This window comes from Canis aureus, chromosome 9, assembly GCF_053574225.1.
Source record: "Canis aureus isolate CA01 chromosome 9, VMU_Caureus_v.1.0, whole genome shotgun sequence".
Classification (NCBI taxonomy): domain Eukaryota; kingdom Metazoa; phylum Chordata; class Mammalia; order Carnivora; family Canidae; genus Canis; species Canis aureus.
The window spans coordinates 68,397,125-68,411,768 of NC_135619.1; the positions used below are offsets into that span (position 1 = coordinate 68,397,125).

Consider the following 14,644-nt stretch of genomic DNA (forward strand, 5'->3'; position numbering starts at 1 on the left):
TAGGGCTGAGATAACAGAGTGATTAATACGTGGCGTGGGGTGGCGAACTTTGACACCACATGCCCTAGGTATCGCAGAAACAGGAAGCAGGACACATGATTTGCCATCACAAGCACCGGGGTCATAGGAACAGTTTCTCAGTAACAGGATCGGACACAGACCTACGTCCCGCCCCGAGAAGTGTTTCACACAGGCTTTGGGAACAGTTCTTGGCGAAAGACAATAGGTGTAAACCAAACTCCAAAGAGTAAATATTTTAATTTTCTTCCAAGGTACTCATTTCATAATATTTCCAATAGTCACACTGACAAGTTACATTTCCACAAAAATACTCGTACAGCAGCAGTATTCTTAAATTCTCACATCCAAAATTATCTTAAGCAGGGAAATTAGGAAACTTAGCAACGAGGATACAACACCGTGGTGAGGTTAAGTTCAGTCTCTAAAGTAACTCAGGATGGATTCGCAGAAGAGCCGAACTCGGGGCCCCTCCCAAATTCCACAGTGAAAGAGCAACCAGTCCCGTGTGACCGGCGACTTCTACAATGTAAGACTAATCCAACTGGAAGCTGGAAGCTGCCATATGTCATAGGTACGGAATACATGTGAAACGGCAAAGTAAACATATTTCTTAAAGGAGGGGCCGCTATTTCCACCGCCCGCAGCACTAGAGGGGTCACGGGGCCCGCCGACGACACATCTGCCATCTCGTGACACACAGCGGCGAGCACTCTGGCACCTGCTACAAAGCCACCCACTTGGGACCACAGTGCCCACGGTTGGTACGGGAGGCAAAAATCCCTAACACCGTGTTTTTTGAAAACCACCGACATCTCAAAGTGTGAATTGTTGAAACTCAAATTTCCCATCCCCAAAGCAGCCCGTCCTGACGGTGCGTTAGAAAAACCTTTCCTGTGTCTGACATACAGTAACAGGATCTAAGGAAGGTGTACTCCCCACGGAAGGTGGGGACTTACGGCAGCTCTGCTTTACGAGGACTATTAAAGGGGGTGGTGTGCCTACGAGGTCCTGGAAATATGGAGATAACAATAAATTGGCATTAAAGCACTCAACTAGGCTTCTCTGGAAAGACTGACTATACCTTCCAGTAAACAGAAGATTGCTTGATAAAAGATTTCCCCCCCTACGTGAACTATACTCTATACGAATAACCTTCCTAGTTAAACCTAAGATTCACAAATTTCTAATTGATTTATTCTACTTGACACTAACTGGTACGTCCAATGGATGCATCTGCAGGTACAAAAGAGTATCACTTTGTTTTTGATGGTCCCTTACTCTCAAGCTCAAAGAACTTTATGGACACCGGCCCTAATGTCTTAGGTAGGTCAAGATGACGTGAGGGGACACAGAGTAACTGCTCACCATGAACACCAGCCCTGCCACACGCCTCCCCATCTCTCTCTGAGGAATACGATCCGATGCAGGTGTAAGAAAATGGAAGCAAAGGCCACTGATTTCTCTGAAGTCACGATGCTTTTCACATCTACAGAATTTAATGTTACGACAGTTGTTAACCCTGAAACCACGTAGTGGAGGGTGCTCATTTACAACTGCTGGAAGTCAGCACTGCCTGCCGCCTGTCCGCTCTGGCCTGGGTACACACAGTGCCCAGAACCCAATCCCAAACCCACCCGTGGGAGGCAGGACACCTCTGGACCAGCGGCCCCTGCACCGGAGCAGACACGGTGGTCTAGGCGGTTCTGAAACTGAACAAAGGAACCGACCCTACAGAACACCCTTTTTTAAATGAGAGGACCAGAAATATTCCTCCTGGAAATATTTAATACCATTTAAAAGTGACACAGGAAACACTGGTTTTTAGTATTTATGCTATTCTAGGCACATTGCGACTTGGCAAGATTTCCTAAAGTGAGTCTTGCATTATAAAAATATTGATGTTAAATACATGTGCTTAAAGTGGGAATCCAAAGTAGACCCAAACCTCACTAAAATGAAAGTTTATTGCTATGCCCAGAAGAAATGCTGTATTACGTCTATCCTAAAAGGCAAGTATTACAAGATATTCTACTCGTAAATAATAGCGATCTGGGGAGAGACAGGAAGGGACACTGAGGGTGCACGCCATTCAAGAGGAGGGACTGCCAGGGCCTTCACTGCCTTTATAAAGTGGTCTTCACAAGTCTCTGTAACACTGTGCTGTTCTAAACCTCGCTTCACCTGGACTCCTGGGGGAGACACCTGTACGGCCTCCATGCAGTGACAAGTGGACAAACACAGTCTACTCCATGCAGAAGAGCACATCAAAAGTCAACCACACAGGTACTGTGGCCACTCAGACACGCAGTACTCTGGGAGATCCAAGAGTTCTTTGGGGCCGTGGCAACCGTGTGTGGTGTGACCTCAATGCTCCCCTTCAGCGCCACCACCTGAGGTGTCACCAGTCTGGAACACTCTACTGAGCACTACATCTCACACCATCATTCTCTCTCACACACACACACACACACGCACACATACACGCACACACCCTGAACATCCAAAAACCTCTGCTGGGCCTTATCATACAAAACCCCTTAGTTTACAGACAGACCCTGAGGCTTAGAGAAATGTAACGTCTTGGCCAAGTTATCTACCGAGTGAGTGCCGACCTGGCAGCCCAAGGGTCCTCCCTGACCCTCTTCTTACTATGTCACTGTGACATAAAGCTGGAAAAGACATTTTTAAAAAAGAAAAAACTGAGGATACTTAATAATGCAGAAGTGTTCAAACACAATTTACATCAACACCTCAAAACAAGAGCATCTCGGTTAAACTGGCAACACACGGAGCCTTGATACTGAGCCTTTCTGAGGCAGGTTTCTGGTTCCCAAACCCAGATTCTGTGGCTAGCAGGTACAGGAGCACAGAGAGCGAAAGGACCATGGAGATTACATTATGAAGATATATGTTAAAATAGGATTTATACACCGAATCTGTCAAAAGACAGGTCTGTTTGCAACTCCAAGTGCAAAGATGAGGAGGGCTCTTTCCCCCTATGCTATATCTAACTGAACTTAAATAATTAGTAAAACTATAGAAAATATATTTAAAAATCAAAGAGATTTTGTATCTTTAAGTTTGATCAAGGGCTGTTCAATTTGATTAACCATCAGAGATAACATACCTACTATGCTGTTTTAAGGAAACATGGAGAATCACGGGGTCAGTGAGCAAGGTGGTCAAAACATGCCCCCAAGCAGGCTGAGCCTTCGTGATAGTGAACAGGCGTGGCTACTGTTTACTCAGGATCACATTCTACATGGGTTCCATTTAATTGGAGAGAGTAATAGATGGTTCCATGACACTTGAACACATGGTTGTCTGAGCAATCCCTTTTTAAAGTTTTTCAGCAGTAAAAAGGAAACAAATATTAAATGCTGTTTAATGCAATTTTTATAAATTTTAAATGTCCAGATGTCTGCTTTACATTGCTTTCTTGTTCAGAAAATCTAGAGAATGGAATTGATTCTGGATCATTTTTTTAAACCCTAAACTGTAGTTTTGAAATTCAAACTGATGTTGATGGCATTCTCCCCACTTCAGAAAATGAGAATTCACATCATTCAACTTTAAACAGTGGATGAACACAAAGCCTTGCACTTCTTTCTGCTAGATTAACCTAAAGCAAAAAGTGAGTTCTTAACAATTTCCCTCTCGCTCCTAGGTAATGATTTACTTGATATCAGCCAAAATCAGTTCTGAGAAAGTATTCCCAAGTGTCTTGGGAGGGATCCCAGTATTGCATCTATGAATATGCTCTAAGAGAAGCAAAATATTCATGGAAGCATAAAACAATTTTACCTTTAAATAAAAATACTTTATTCATTCCTGACAGGTTATCAAAACGTACATTGTTAACCAAGTAAAAACGGTACTTTGAAATAGCTGACTAGGGCATATTTGGAGGATTTTTGGTTAATTTCAGAAAAGTAAAAATCATTTCCAATCTCCCTTTCCACACATTCCTAACAAGCTTGCACTCTATACGCTCAAAAGTGAACGCATAAACAATCATATGGGCCCCAGTTCATTATAGAACGCATATTTTCATTGATACTTAAAATAAACGGAAGTTACATTTGAGTTAGCTTCCTTTGCCAAAAACATTCAGTCTTACTCTATATTGTGAAGATTTGTAAATTACATAACGAATATATCACGACTTGTATTAATCTAAACGCGCACGCGCGTGACACACACACACACACACACACACACACACACGATAAAGTGCAACACAACAGAACATGTCTGCAACATTCACGTCCTCAAATGCCCACAGAAAGATTTTCTGAGGGAATGGAAATAATGTTCTCAAGTGCACGGACACTAAATCCAGCAGACTAAGTTATTTATTCCTCAGTGATATTTATATTAAAATCCTATTTGCTGTGCTTTCCCTGTGGCTTCTGTCTCTCATTCTCAATGAGAGTTTTGAAGCTGTGATTCTTTTTTAAACCTTGAGAAATAAATCAACTCCTCAGGGCAACATAAATAGTGCTTTCAAAGTACGCAAATGTTTCTGAGCACTCTGTACTGTAACAGGCTTCCAATGATCTCTTATCTATACCAAGGAGAAGTACAGCCATTTTAATAAAAGCAAGGATTCCACTCACTTGGCAGCAAACACTGAAGGACTTTTGACACTAGCCACCAAACATTTCTCTAGGCAAGTACCAAACTAGCCCTAAAATGTCACAAGTTTTTGGTTGCATGTTGCTTTGATATTAAATTATTTAGCTAAGAAATGCTTTTGTTCCTGAGATGAGCACAATAAAGTTAAATGAATAACCTCTAAAGCTGCCAATGGGACATCACTCCTTATTTCCACCCTCATAATATCTTCATAAAGAATTGTGTCGGAAATATCAGTCTTCCCCATGGCGCCATTTCTGTGACTCGTCTTGCCGAACATCTGGTCTAATCTGGTTTCTCATGCCACCTAATACATTTGATGTTGCTTCTGTGGCCACAATCAGAGGTTTCACCACTGCGGGAGGAATCTGGCGCAGGACCTCGCCCACAGCACCAGTGACGCCTCTGCTCTCATGTTCTCGTGCTGCAGTTTCATAAATCGTCTGAGCTGTGTCTGTAAGTCCCTAAAGGGGGAAGAGGAAAGAAGGTCAGAAAAATCTCTAAATTATCCTATTGTATACAACTTTAGCAGAGTTCATCAACATTATGCTTGTAACAAGACAAAAAACAAACAAACAAACAAAACAAAACCCACTGTGCTTTTGAGATAACCCCGGATAATTATGACAAAATTATAATTGTAAGGGAAAATAAGAGGCAATTATTATGATTTAGCATTTTGTTGTGACATGTGCATGTAGAAAATGTAGCTAAGCTACCAGTTCATGTAGGGAAGTGCAAAGAAATATTTAATGATCCAAGAGTAGCTTTCCTGGCACTATTAATCACTCTAGTTAAACTTAGCAAACAAAGCTTCTAGAATAAATATAATCACAAAAGGAACACGGTGATAGTTCCTTTGATTCAACTGTAACAGAAAAATCGAATCCTATGAAGCTCCAGAAAATTGTTTTTAAATTACTGGCTATGTACTAGAAAAGATAATTATGGAATATTCAATTAAGATAAAAGGCTAAATAGAACATCTTAATAAATTAAATAGAAAAAAATTCTAAGAACATAAAGCAGGGACATGTTTAAAAATTAAAAAGTTTCTGTAGCATTTTTCATTTTCTTAAAACTGTGTAACATTAAAATAATCATGACTGCTAAAATGCTTTAAAGCTGAATATATAAGAGTGTCAATCAAGCCAAAGTGGTAAAACTTCACGTGACTTTTGAATCTCCCATTGGTCTAACTCAATTCCTCAGGGTACACGAGGGACTTTGTGACCGTTTCAGTGAGTGGCACAAGGAACTCTGGGCTCTCCAGGGAAACCGAGGAACCTTGTCTGAACCCAGAACCCAGCCATCGTTCTGACAAGCTAACAAGAGTATCATTTCTTCCTGACACGGCAGCAAAAATATGTAATACCAAGAAAAAGTACAGAACTAAAAAAAAAACAAAAAACAAAAAAACAAGTGTTATTTTTAAAACTATCGACAATAAGAGAAACCAAAACAATAAAGAAAATGCTCATGGTTGGATCCACTCATCCCCATCACCATTCTCCCTCCTCTCTCAGCTCCCCTCCCTAGCCCACAAATAATAAACAGGTACTAGTTGATTATAATGTAGTGAGAGTGAGTACCATACTGAGTCTGGAGACAACACAAGTGAATTAATATCTCAGCTCCATCACTTAAGTGTGTTACCTTAGCAGTCCTTTCTTTCATTCTTTTGTTGGTCAAGTCCTTTCAATGGGGAATTAAAATTCTGTGGTGAGTGTCAGACTTCAATGACACAATGCACCCGGAGACAGTGGCACAGCACGGCAGGCATGCAGTGCTCGGGAAGCATGCCTGGACCACTGCCACCCTCACCACAGCTACCTGTCTGCCACCAAGGGGAATGATGTAAAGCAGGGATCAGCCAACTTTCTCTGGAAAGGATGGCAAATATTTGTGGGCATACAGTTTCTATCACATATGCTTTTTCTTTCATTTTTTACAATCCTTTAAAATTGTTAAGATAATTCTGAGCTAGTAGGGCCACAGAAAAGCAAGTCTGGGCCAGATGTGACCTATAATCTATTGCTGTGCCGAGCGCCCAGGTCTAAAGGACGAGCGTATCTGTGAAACATCTGGAATGTTTTCTCTCAATCTTTTGAATTACTAACATCTAGAAGGGAAAAGACAAATTATCACCATGTAGGAAGCCTCTATTTTAAAAAGTTTTTAACACAGAAGTCAGATTCCATCTAATCAAGCACACCCTACTATCTCAATCCTGCTCACTGTTCTCACCTTCCGTTCTCACCCCATTCTTCACATTGACAGTTTTAGAGAAAGAACCACATGGAAGATCCGATTTCCCAGGGTCCAATCGTGGCCCAAGAGTGATTCACCCGACTACACTGGGGAGCCATTCCTGCTGAGCTGGTGTCCTCATGGGCAAGTGAGGAACACCACCTACCTTTAACAGTTGCTGTTACTTTGCTGGCACAAAGTAAGCGGATAAATATTTTTTTCAAATGAATGTAGATTAAATCAGGCAGGCATTGTGCTAACTTTAAAGTGCTAAAAGCCAGGAAGCAGGCCAGCTGGCTCTGGCCCGCCCACTCAGGTAAGCACTCACCTCTTTCACAACACTGTAGGCCTTGGCCACACCTTCTCGCAGGTCCACTGGCTGGTGGGCTAAGCGGTGATGAGGAAACCTTTTGATCTTCTTGGGCTCAATAGAAAGGGTCCCAGGAGATACCATATCATAAGCAGTCTCTGCTGCTGCCTGGATCATTTTATCATAAAGAAAGAAACGAATCAGAAGGAAGTCTGCAGAGTTATGCTTCAATAATGCACTTCTCATCGGGAGTGAGGAAGAACAGAGGGACTTGCAGGCCCTAACGCAGGCACTTCTGCAGTATCAGGAGTTGTTCACAATAAAAACTTAGCACTTTTAGAACAAGAATATAGAAGTGCATGCTGAGAACTAGTACATGGATTGAGGGGACTTTCTCAGTCGCTCCTCTGTCCTTCTGAGAACACTCTCCATGTTACCAGGTGAATCAGAATGCCCTGTCTGTGAACTGGATAAGGTCAACCAGAGCCTCATACTTAACAAACCTTAATTCGTCTACTGTTTGATCTGTAATGCTTTCTTCACATTTGGCTATGATCTATTCATATAAATGAGAATTTATATTACTTAATTACGAATTACTTAACACTGAACAGCTGAGCAATAAAACAAAAACATTAAATCATAAATAAAACCTCTATTCTCAACATTTGTATATTTAAAAATACTTTTTTAATCAAAATATCTTTTAATAAACAAAAAAAAAAAACAACCATTTTACAGTAGCTATTCCTCTCTGTACAGTAAGTAAGGCAGTCTGTGGAGAATACCTGTATAGTCTGAACCATTCTGTTTGTGAGCTCAAGAGCAGCCATCGCTGTTGAGGTGCCAAAGGAGGCAGCGCCTCTCTGGAACCCTCTGACAATACGACCGTCCTTCCGGTATTGCTCTATCGGTAACCAGACCAAGTCCTTTAGGCCTTGCACTAGAACAACAGTCAATACAGAGAGATCAGCAGGAGTGCTGGAGATCAGAACCCTGCCATCATTTTAACCCTGGGGTTTTTAACCTCAAATGGGATGCCAAGTGCTCTTACATGTGTGGTCATGCACACATGTCCTCACAGAGACTGTCCCAAAGGCACTCATAACTCCAAATGGGTTAAGAATCACAGATCAAGCAATAAATCATCTTTTGATTAAAAAAGAAAACTCACCTAATTGTACTAGTGAATGCATAGGCCCCACACCTCCCAGGATTCCTGGTAGCTGATTCTTCTTAATGTCAGTAAGCCATTCGGTGATTGCATATGAAAACAATTTGTCAACACCTAGCAAGCTAGAGCAAATAACTATTAGTATACAGAAAAAAGAAAGAAATTTGTAGTTTCAGGTAAGTTGGGGTTTTTTGTTTTTTTAAGTTTTAGGGGTAGAATTTAGTGATTCATCACTGGCATGTAACACCCAGTACTCCTTCTATCATGTGCCCTCCTTAATGCCCATTATCCAGTTACCCCATTCCCCACTGCCCCCAGCCCCTGCCTCCCCTCCAGAGACCCTTAGTTTGTTTCCTGGAGTTGAGTCTCTTATGGTTTGTCTCCCTCTCTGTTATTTTATTTTTCCTTCTGTTCCCGTATGTTCATCTTCATCACATGAGTGAAATCATACAGTATTTGTCTCTCTGACTTATTTCGCTTAGCATAATAATATGTTGGGGGAAAAAATATGTTGGGATTTTTTAACTTAAAAGAAAATTTACCAGTTACAAAGACAAAATAGTATAGATGTTTGAGCTAAATATATACACACACACACACACACACACACACACACACACACACGTATATGTACATATATATAATCCAGCTTAATGTTAGTAATTTCTACAAGGCTTCAGTAACATGTATAAATGTGTTCTTCCACTGTTCCTATTTCTTGAACATCTAAAGCTCTAGCATAGGGGGCACTTGGGTGGCTCAGTCGGTTGAGCAGCAGACTCTTGGTTTCAGCTCAGGTCATGATCCCAGAGTCCTAAGATTGAGCCCCATGTCAGGCTCCATACTCAATGCAAAGTCTGCTTGAGATTCTCTGTCTCCCTTCCTCCCCCCTCCGCTCTTCCCCACACTTACATGTACGCACGTGTGCACGCTCACTCTCTCAAAACAATAAAACCCTTAAAGCTCTAGCACAGGATTAACTCAATGTCTACAAATTGCTACATGGTTCTCAGCTATTAACAGTCATTATATTGTGAACTTCCAGCCTTTTCACTAAATGAATGAATTTTTATGACTCGGGAAATTATTAAAAAATAACTATAGCTATTTTTGAAAAATACTCTGTTATTAGTAGCTCCTAATCAGTAAGCCTCCTCTGAAAACGAGCTCTCTGCACACAATAATGTAAAATAATGATTTATGTTTGCTAAGAAAAATCAATGTTTGATGTGTTGTAAACTAATTGCAGTCACTATACCGTAAAGCCTTATAGGATTTAAACTGACCTACCCATGCCGGTAGAAAAGCCTCTTTAGCTTCAGTTCTGAACAGTTTAACTGGGCCAGACCAATCAGAATCCCAGCTAGTGTACCCTTAAAAATTTTAAAAAGCCAGATTAATGTGTAATTAAGAGCTAACATTTAAAATAGTTATTTGGGCAAGTCAAAGTAATATTCATTCACTAATGCAGCTAAAACAAAATATTTACAGCAAAAAAAAATACATAATAATATATATAACCCAATTTATACTAAATTTTACTCACAGGTTAAAGTAAATTATGTTTACTTTAGAAAGAGTTAAATTTTAAAATCTTGCATGTCATTTCAAACATATAAACCGTGAGAGAAAAGTTTAAAAATTAACTCCATTAGAGAAAACAAGGGAGATAATCTTATAGAGTATATTTATATAAAGTTTCCAAACCTGATCCATTGATACGTGTTTGCCATGATAATCAAGTCGAATAGGTACTTCTGATGTGAATCTAAATTCTCTGAAGATAAAAAAAAAAAAGGAGGAGAGTTATTTATATTCAAAAGTACTAATAGTTGAGATTAGATATAATTTGTTCAAATGGATAATAAAAACAAAGCCACAAGATTAATAATGTGAAGATCTCAAAGCCTAAATAAAGGGCAATGTCTTTTAGCTCTACTTTTTTCTTAAAGTAATATTACTAAACTAATGTTAATCATCTTATACGTTGTATTTATTTTATTTAAATCTTCACAAAAAGCATCTAGCTTACTAGATGTTTACCCTTGAAGAATTTATTCTGGCAGATATTCTCAATTTATATGGAGAAATAATAAAAGCAACCTTCAAGATTAAACCAAATAATATAATCATTATCAAGAAGTTTAAAAAAAAAAGGGGGGGGGGGGATTTATTTCAGCTCCATCACGAAGCAGAAAGTGCTAGAAAAGCCAGCCACAAATCTCAGTTTTACCAGGTATATGTGGTGTACCATGAGAAAGAACTTAAACTCTGAGCCTACCACACATCTTAGTAAATCTTTAATATGCCACCTATGTTGGTAAATTTTAGTGAGCATTCTTGAAATTAATGTTTGACACACAAACATTGGGAATTCTGTGAGAATGAAATCATAATTATATACCAATGGTATACAACAAACAAAAGGAGCTGGCTTCCCAAAACTGGACTGTTAAATTAGACTCAAAACACAGTTTTTCTACAGAATTAATGTCTGCATTTATATCCTAAGCCATTCCACAGAAGTCTAATTTAGCCCACAGTGAAATGGAAATGCTGTATTTAAACATTAGTTACTAAAGAAGCCTGAGACCCCAGGTAATTCATCTTCCAAAAACCCATCTTCATTTGGTTCTCTGGGCATTTTGGTTCTCTTCCTTTCTTATTCTTTGTTTTCTTCATGGTACATAATATGACAGATCAGATAATTATTTGTAAGCTCAATAACATAGGGATTTTTCTTGATTTTGTTCACTGTGCCAAAACCTGGCATACACAGAGTAAGAAGAGCTCAATGAATATTTGTGGAATGGTTGGACCATCACTTAGAAAATGCACTAGACTGGGGATTACGATCAATGTTTTGGTCCTGACTCGGCCACTAGCTGTGTGGTCTTGAGCAAGTCAACTTATTTCTCTGGACATTAAAGTTCCTTGTCTGTGAAGTGAGTAATCTGGATTATACCACTGACTGCCACTCCTGCATCCTAGGACTTCTAGGAGCTTTCGAGAGTAGAAACAGAAATCCATAAGCTATTTTAAATAGTCTAATGGAAAAAAAAAAAAAAACCACATTTACCTAAGACTACACAAACTGACAAAAAAGTGTCAAATTTGTTTTCAGGCCACAACTGTTAACAATTCAATTTCCTTTGGACTGGTTATCCAGTGTTCACAAAAAACAAAGAGTTCAGGTGTGATTAATATAAAATGAGAATTCAAATTCCTACTTCTGATACACAATTTTTTGGTAGCAAAAAACTTTTAAAGATCAATGTGGGAAAATAATAAAAGAGATTCTTCTTTCCTGGTAAAAGGTTTAGAACTGCCAGAGACCCTCTATCCCAGGATCTTTCCAATTCTCATAGTTCTTTTTTTCTCTTTTCTACAGTATACAAGATATATAAAACATGAAAGCACTTTAAATAGTTAAATTGTGCTTTGGGCCATATCTAATGTCTAACCTAAAGTCGGCTTGAAAAGACAGAATGTGAGGCCCATGGATATCAGCGAGAGTACAGGAAATGAGGGGAAGTAACTAACTGCCCCTCACAATACTGGTGGCATGGGTCTTCCTCCTTACTCCTTCCGACAGAGCCAAGACTCCAAGCCCCCCATGAAAGGCCAGGAAAGAATGAAGACGGGAAACATGAATGGGTCTGGGAATGAGAATAAATGCCAGCATGCAAGCAGCTAGCTGAGTTGTAGGGCAATAGTGAGAGCACACAGCACCAGCACAGCAGACCTGTCTCTCCTAAGAGTGCCCACTGAGCCAGAGACTGAAGGGTCAGGAAAGAACAGTGATGGGGAAGAACAGATGGAAAACCAGACAGAAAATTCCCACACGGGAGAAGGGGAGCACAGGGAAGCCCAGGTGTGTAAAGGAAAAGAGGAAAGGACATCAGGAGGTACAAATAAGCTGTAACAGAAACTGGGAAGAGGGACAGGAGGGAAAATGAAGCAGCTAGAGGAAAAGAATATTTCTGCTCCAGAATCAAGAGAAAGGACTCCTGAACCAGGGTTACTATGTGCATGAAGGGGTGCATGATGCATGGAGCCCACACGTAGATACCAGTTACTGTTTGACAGCACAAAGAAAACCTGTTGTAACCTCATGATTAGTGGTACATGAACACATTCAATAACCAACTACAAAGCTCTAAAATACTTCATTTGTTATCAAAATCAAGTGACTTACCTAAAAAACACGGGCTGATCACTAAATGATGTTTCTTCAGCTGAGAAGTCCTTCTCTTCTTCCCCATTAACCACTTCCGCTGAATTGGCACTATCATCTTGGGAAGGCTGCTTTGGCCCAGGGAAAGACAGAACTAGATTTGGCTCTTTGGAGGCGCTTAAGTGCCTTGGCAAACTGCAGGTAACATCAGCTCCAGGAGACTTTTTAACTGAAAAAGTAATATGCACATTTGAAAAATGAGGAACCCTTCTACAGAGCAACCATTTAAAATTAATGTGGATTTAACTTGTTTTGCTACATTTCATTTAATAAACATAATTACTGCTACAGAGAAAATTGACTTCTGCCTTTTAAATTATTACTCTGACATAAACTGCATTTGTAAAATATTAAAAAAATAAATACAAAACATTTATATAAATGAAAATAAAGACTGTAAGTACACTCTCAAAAAGGTCTCATAACAATCAAAATCAATCCAAGTACTTGTTACAGACTTTATCAAACTATACACATTTAATACCTTCTGGATCTGGAGCCATTAGAAGCTCTACTTCCGTAGAAAGACTTGTGAAGAAATCCTTCAGGAAGAACAAGGCATCCTAAAATGAAAAGATGTAATTATAAGCAAAAGGCGGAGGTGGAGAGGGGAGACATCTATTTCTAAAACTAAAAAGTATCTTAAGGTCCCATATTTTACTCATTATTCATCCAGCACTATAATTTGCTAGTTCTTACTCTGTGTGAGGCACTGTTCCTAGTCCCATCGCTCGCTCACTCACACACACACACACACACACTTCCTTGTTAATTCTCACAACTCTGAGAAAATTATAGATGTGAAATTAAGACACAGAGAAATTAAAAATTACATAGCTATTTCTAAATCAAAGTACACTTCAGTTTTCTTAGAAAGACAATGTTCTTATTCTTCAACATCACTTCTCACTTGAACTGGTAGTGGTGATATTACCAACACAAGTAATAGCAGCTGGCAGACTAGATACTTCTGTGTACCCTGCAAGATCTATCTTATTTCCACCTTTACCACTGTTATATTGCGTTAATACATTTTCTTCATTGGATGTGATCTTCAAAATTAAAATCAGTAAAAATCACCCAGTGTGTGGTCTTTTGAAATTATATAAGGACAAAACTGCATGGACTTGTCTTAATGTTGTCCAAGCAAGCCACATTGTCCCAATACTAGCAGCTTTATTTTACCTACCTCATTCATACTAACAAATCCCTGTTGTAAAATACAAAAATTAAATACCTGAGCCTCTTCTTGTATTTCCCTTTCATTTAAAAAAATTCTTTAATATAAAACATTAATATTGTACCAGAATGCAGTGTGGTGGGGAATTACAGGGTCATGTTATTTCACAGTATGCCATAAGTTTGGTAATTCCAAAGGATCTGATCAACTATCAATCACATTGGTCAGAAGCATAAATGATGAAAGTCAGAAAGGTATTTCTTTAATAAATTTATTTTTTATTGGTGTTCAATTTACCAACATACAGAATAACACCCAGTGCTCATCCCGTCAAGTGCCCCCCTCAGTGCCCGTCACCCAGTCACCCCCACCCCCCGCCCTCCTCCCCTTCCACCACCCCTAGTTCGTTTCCCAGAGTTAGGAGTCTTTATGTTCTGTCTCCCTTTCTGATATTTCCCACACAAGAAAGGTATTTTTCTAGCCACCATTGCATATGGGAGCCTGAGGGATGAAACTGAAAAACAAGCAAGTAGTTTCAACAGTACCAAAAATATTTTGGTTCCACAGTAAGGCAGTGAGTTTATAGAATTGCTCATTACATTATGCTTTACATTTATATATGTATATATTTTGCTATTCACATTACACACATATTACTATATAGATACATGTGTGTACATATACCTACACATTTGATATATATTTATATCAAATATTAGATGTTTACAAGGTTAATACCTAAAATGTTACTCTTTGACCACTAGATGGTGATATTTTAATGCAATAAATGCTTTGACTCTATAACTGCCTTCAAAAAAAATTTTTTTTAAACCC

The 14,644-nt window shown here is 39.3% G+C and overlaps 1 protein-coding gene across 6 annotated transcripts in view; it reads right to left on the minus strand.

Annotated features, from left to right (window-relative positions):
- Positions 1 to 239: 239 nt before the first annotated feature.
- The window catches only part of ATG2B (autophagy related 2B), a 71,348-nt gene continuing 56,943 nt past the window's right edge, over positions 240 to 14,644 (minus strand). For 5 of the 6 annotated variants that reach the window (XM_077910498.1, XM_077910499.1, XM_077910497.1 and 2 more), the window contains exons 35-42: positions 13,115 to 13,193; positions 12,592 to 12,799; positions 10,101 to 10,170; positions 9,684 to 9,766; positions 8,394 to 8,515; positions 8,008 to 8,162; positions 7,238 to 7,387; positions 240 to 5,123 (exon numbers count right to left, since the gene is read on the minus strand). In XM_077910498.1, coding sequence (XP_077766624.1) covers positions 4,893 to 5,123; positions 7,238 to 7,387; positions 8,008 to 8,162; positions 8,394 to 8,515; positions 9,684 to 9,766; positions 10,101 to 10,170; positions 12,592 to 12,799; positions 13,115 to 13,193 — 1,098 coding nt within the window. In that variant the 3' untranslated portion in view covers positions 240 to 4,892. Of the gene's footprint in view, positions 5,124 to 7,237; positions 7,388 to 8,007; positions 8,163 to 8,393; positions 8,529 to 9,683; positions 9,767 to 10,100; positions 10,171 to 12,591; positions 12,800 to 13,114; positions 13,194 to 14,644 lie in introns of those variants that run through there. The other variant, XM_077910502.1, reaches the window with a different exon arrangement.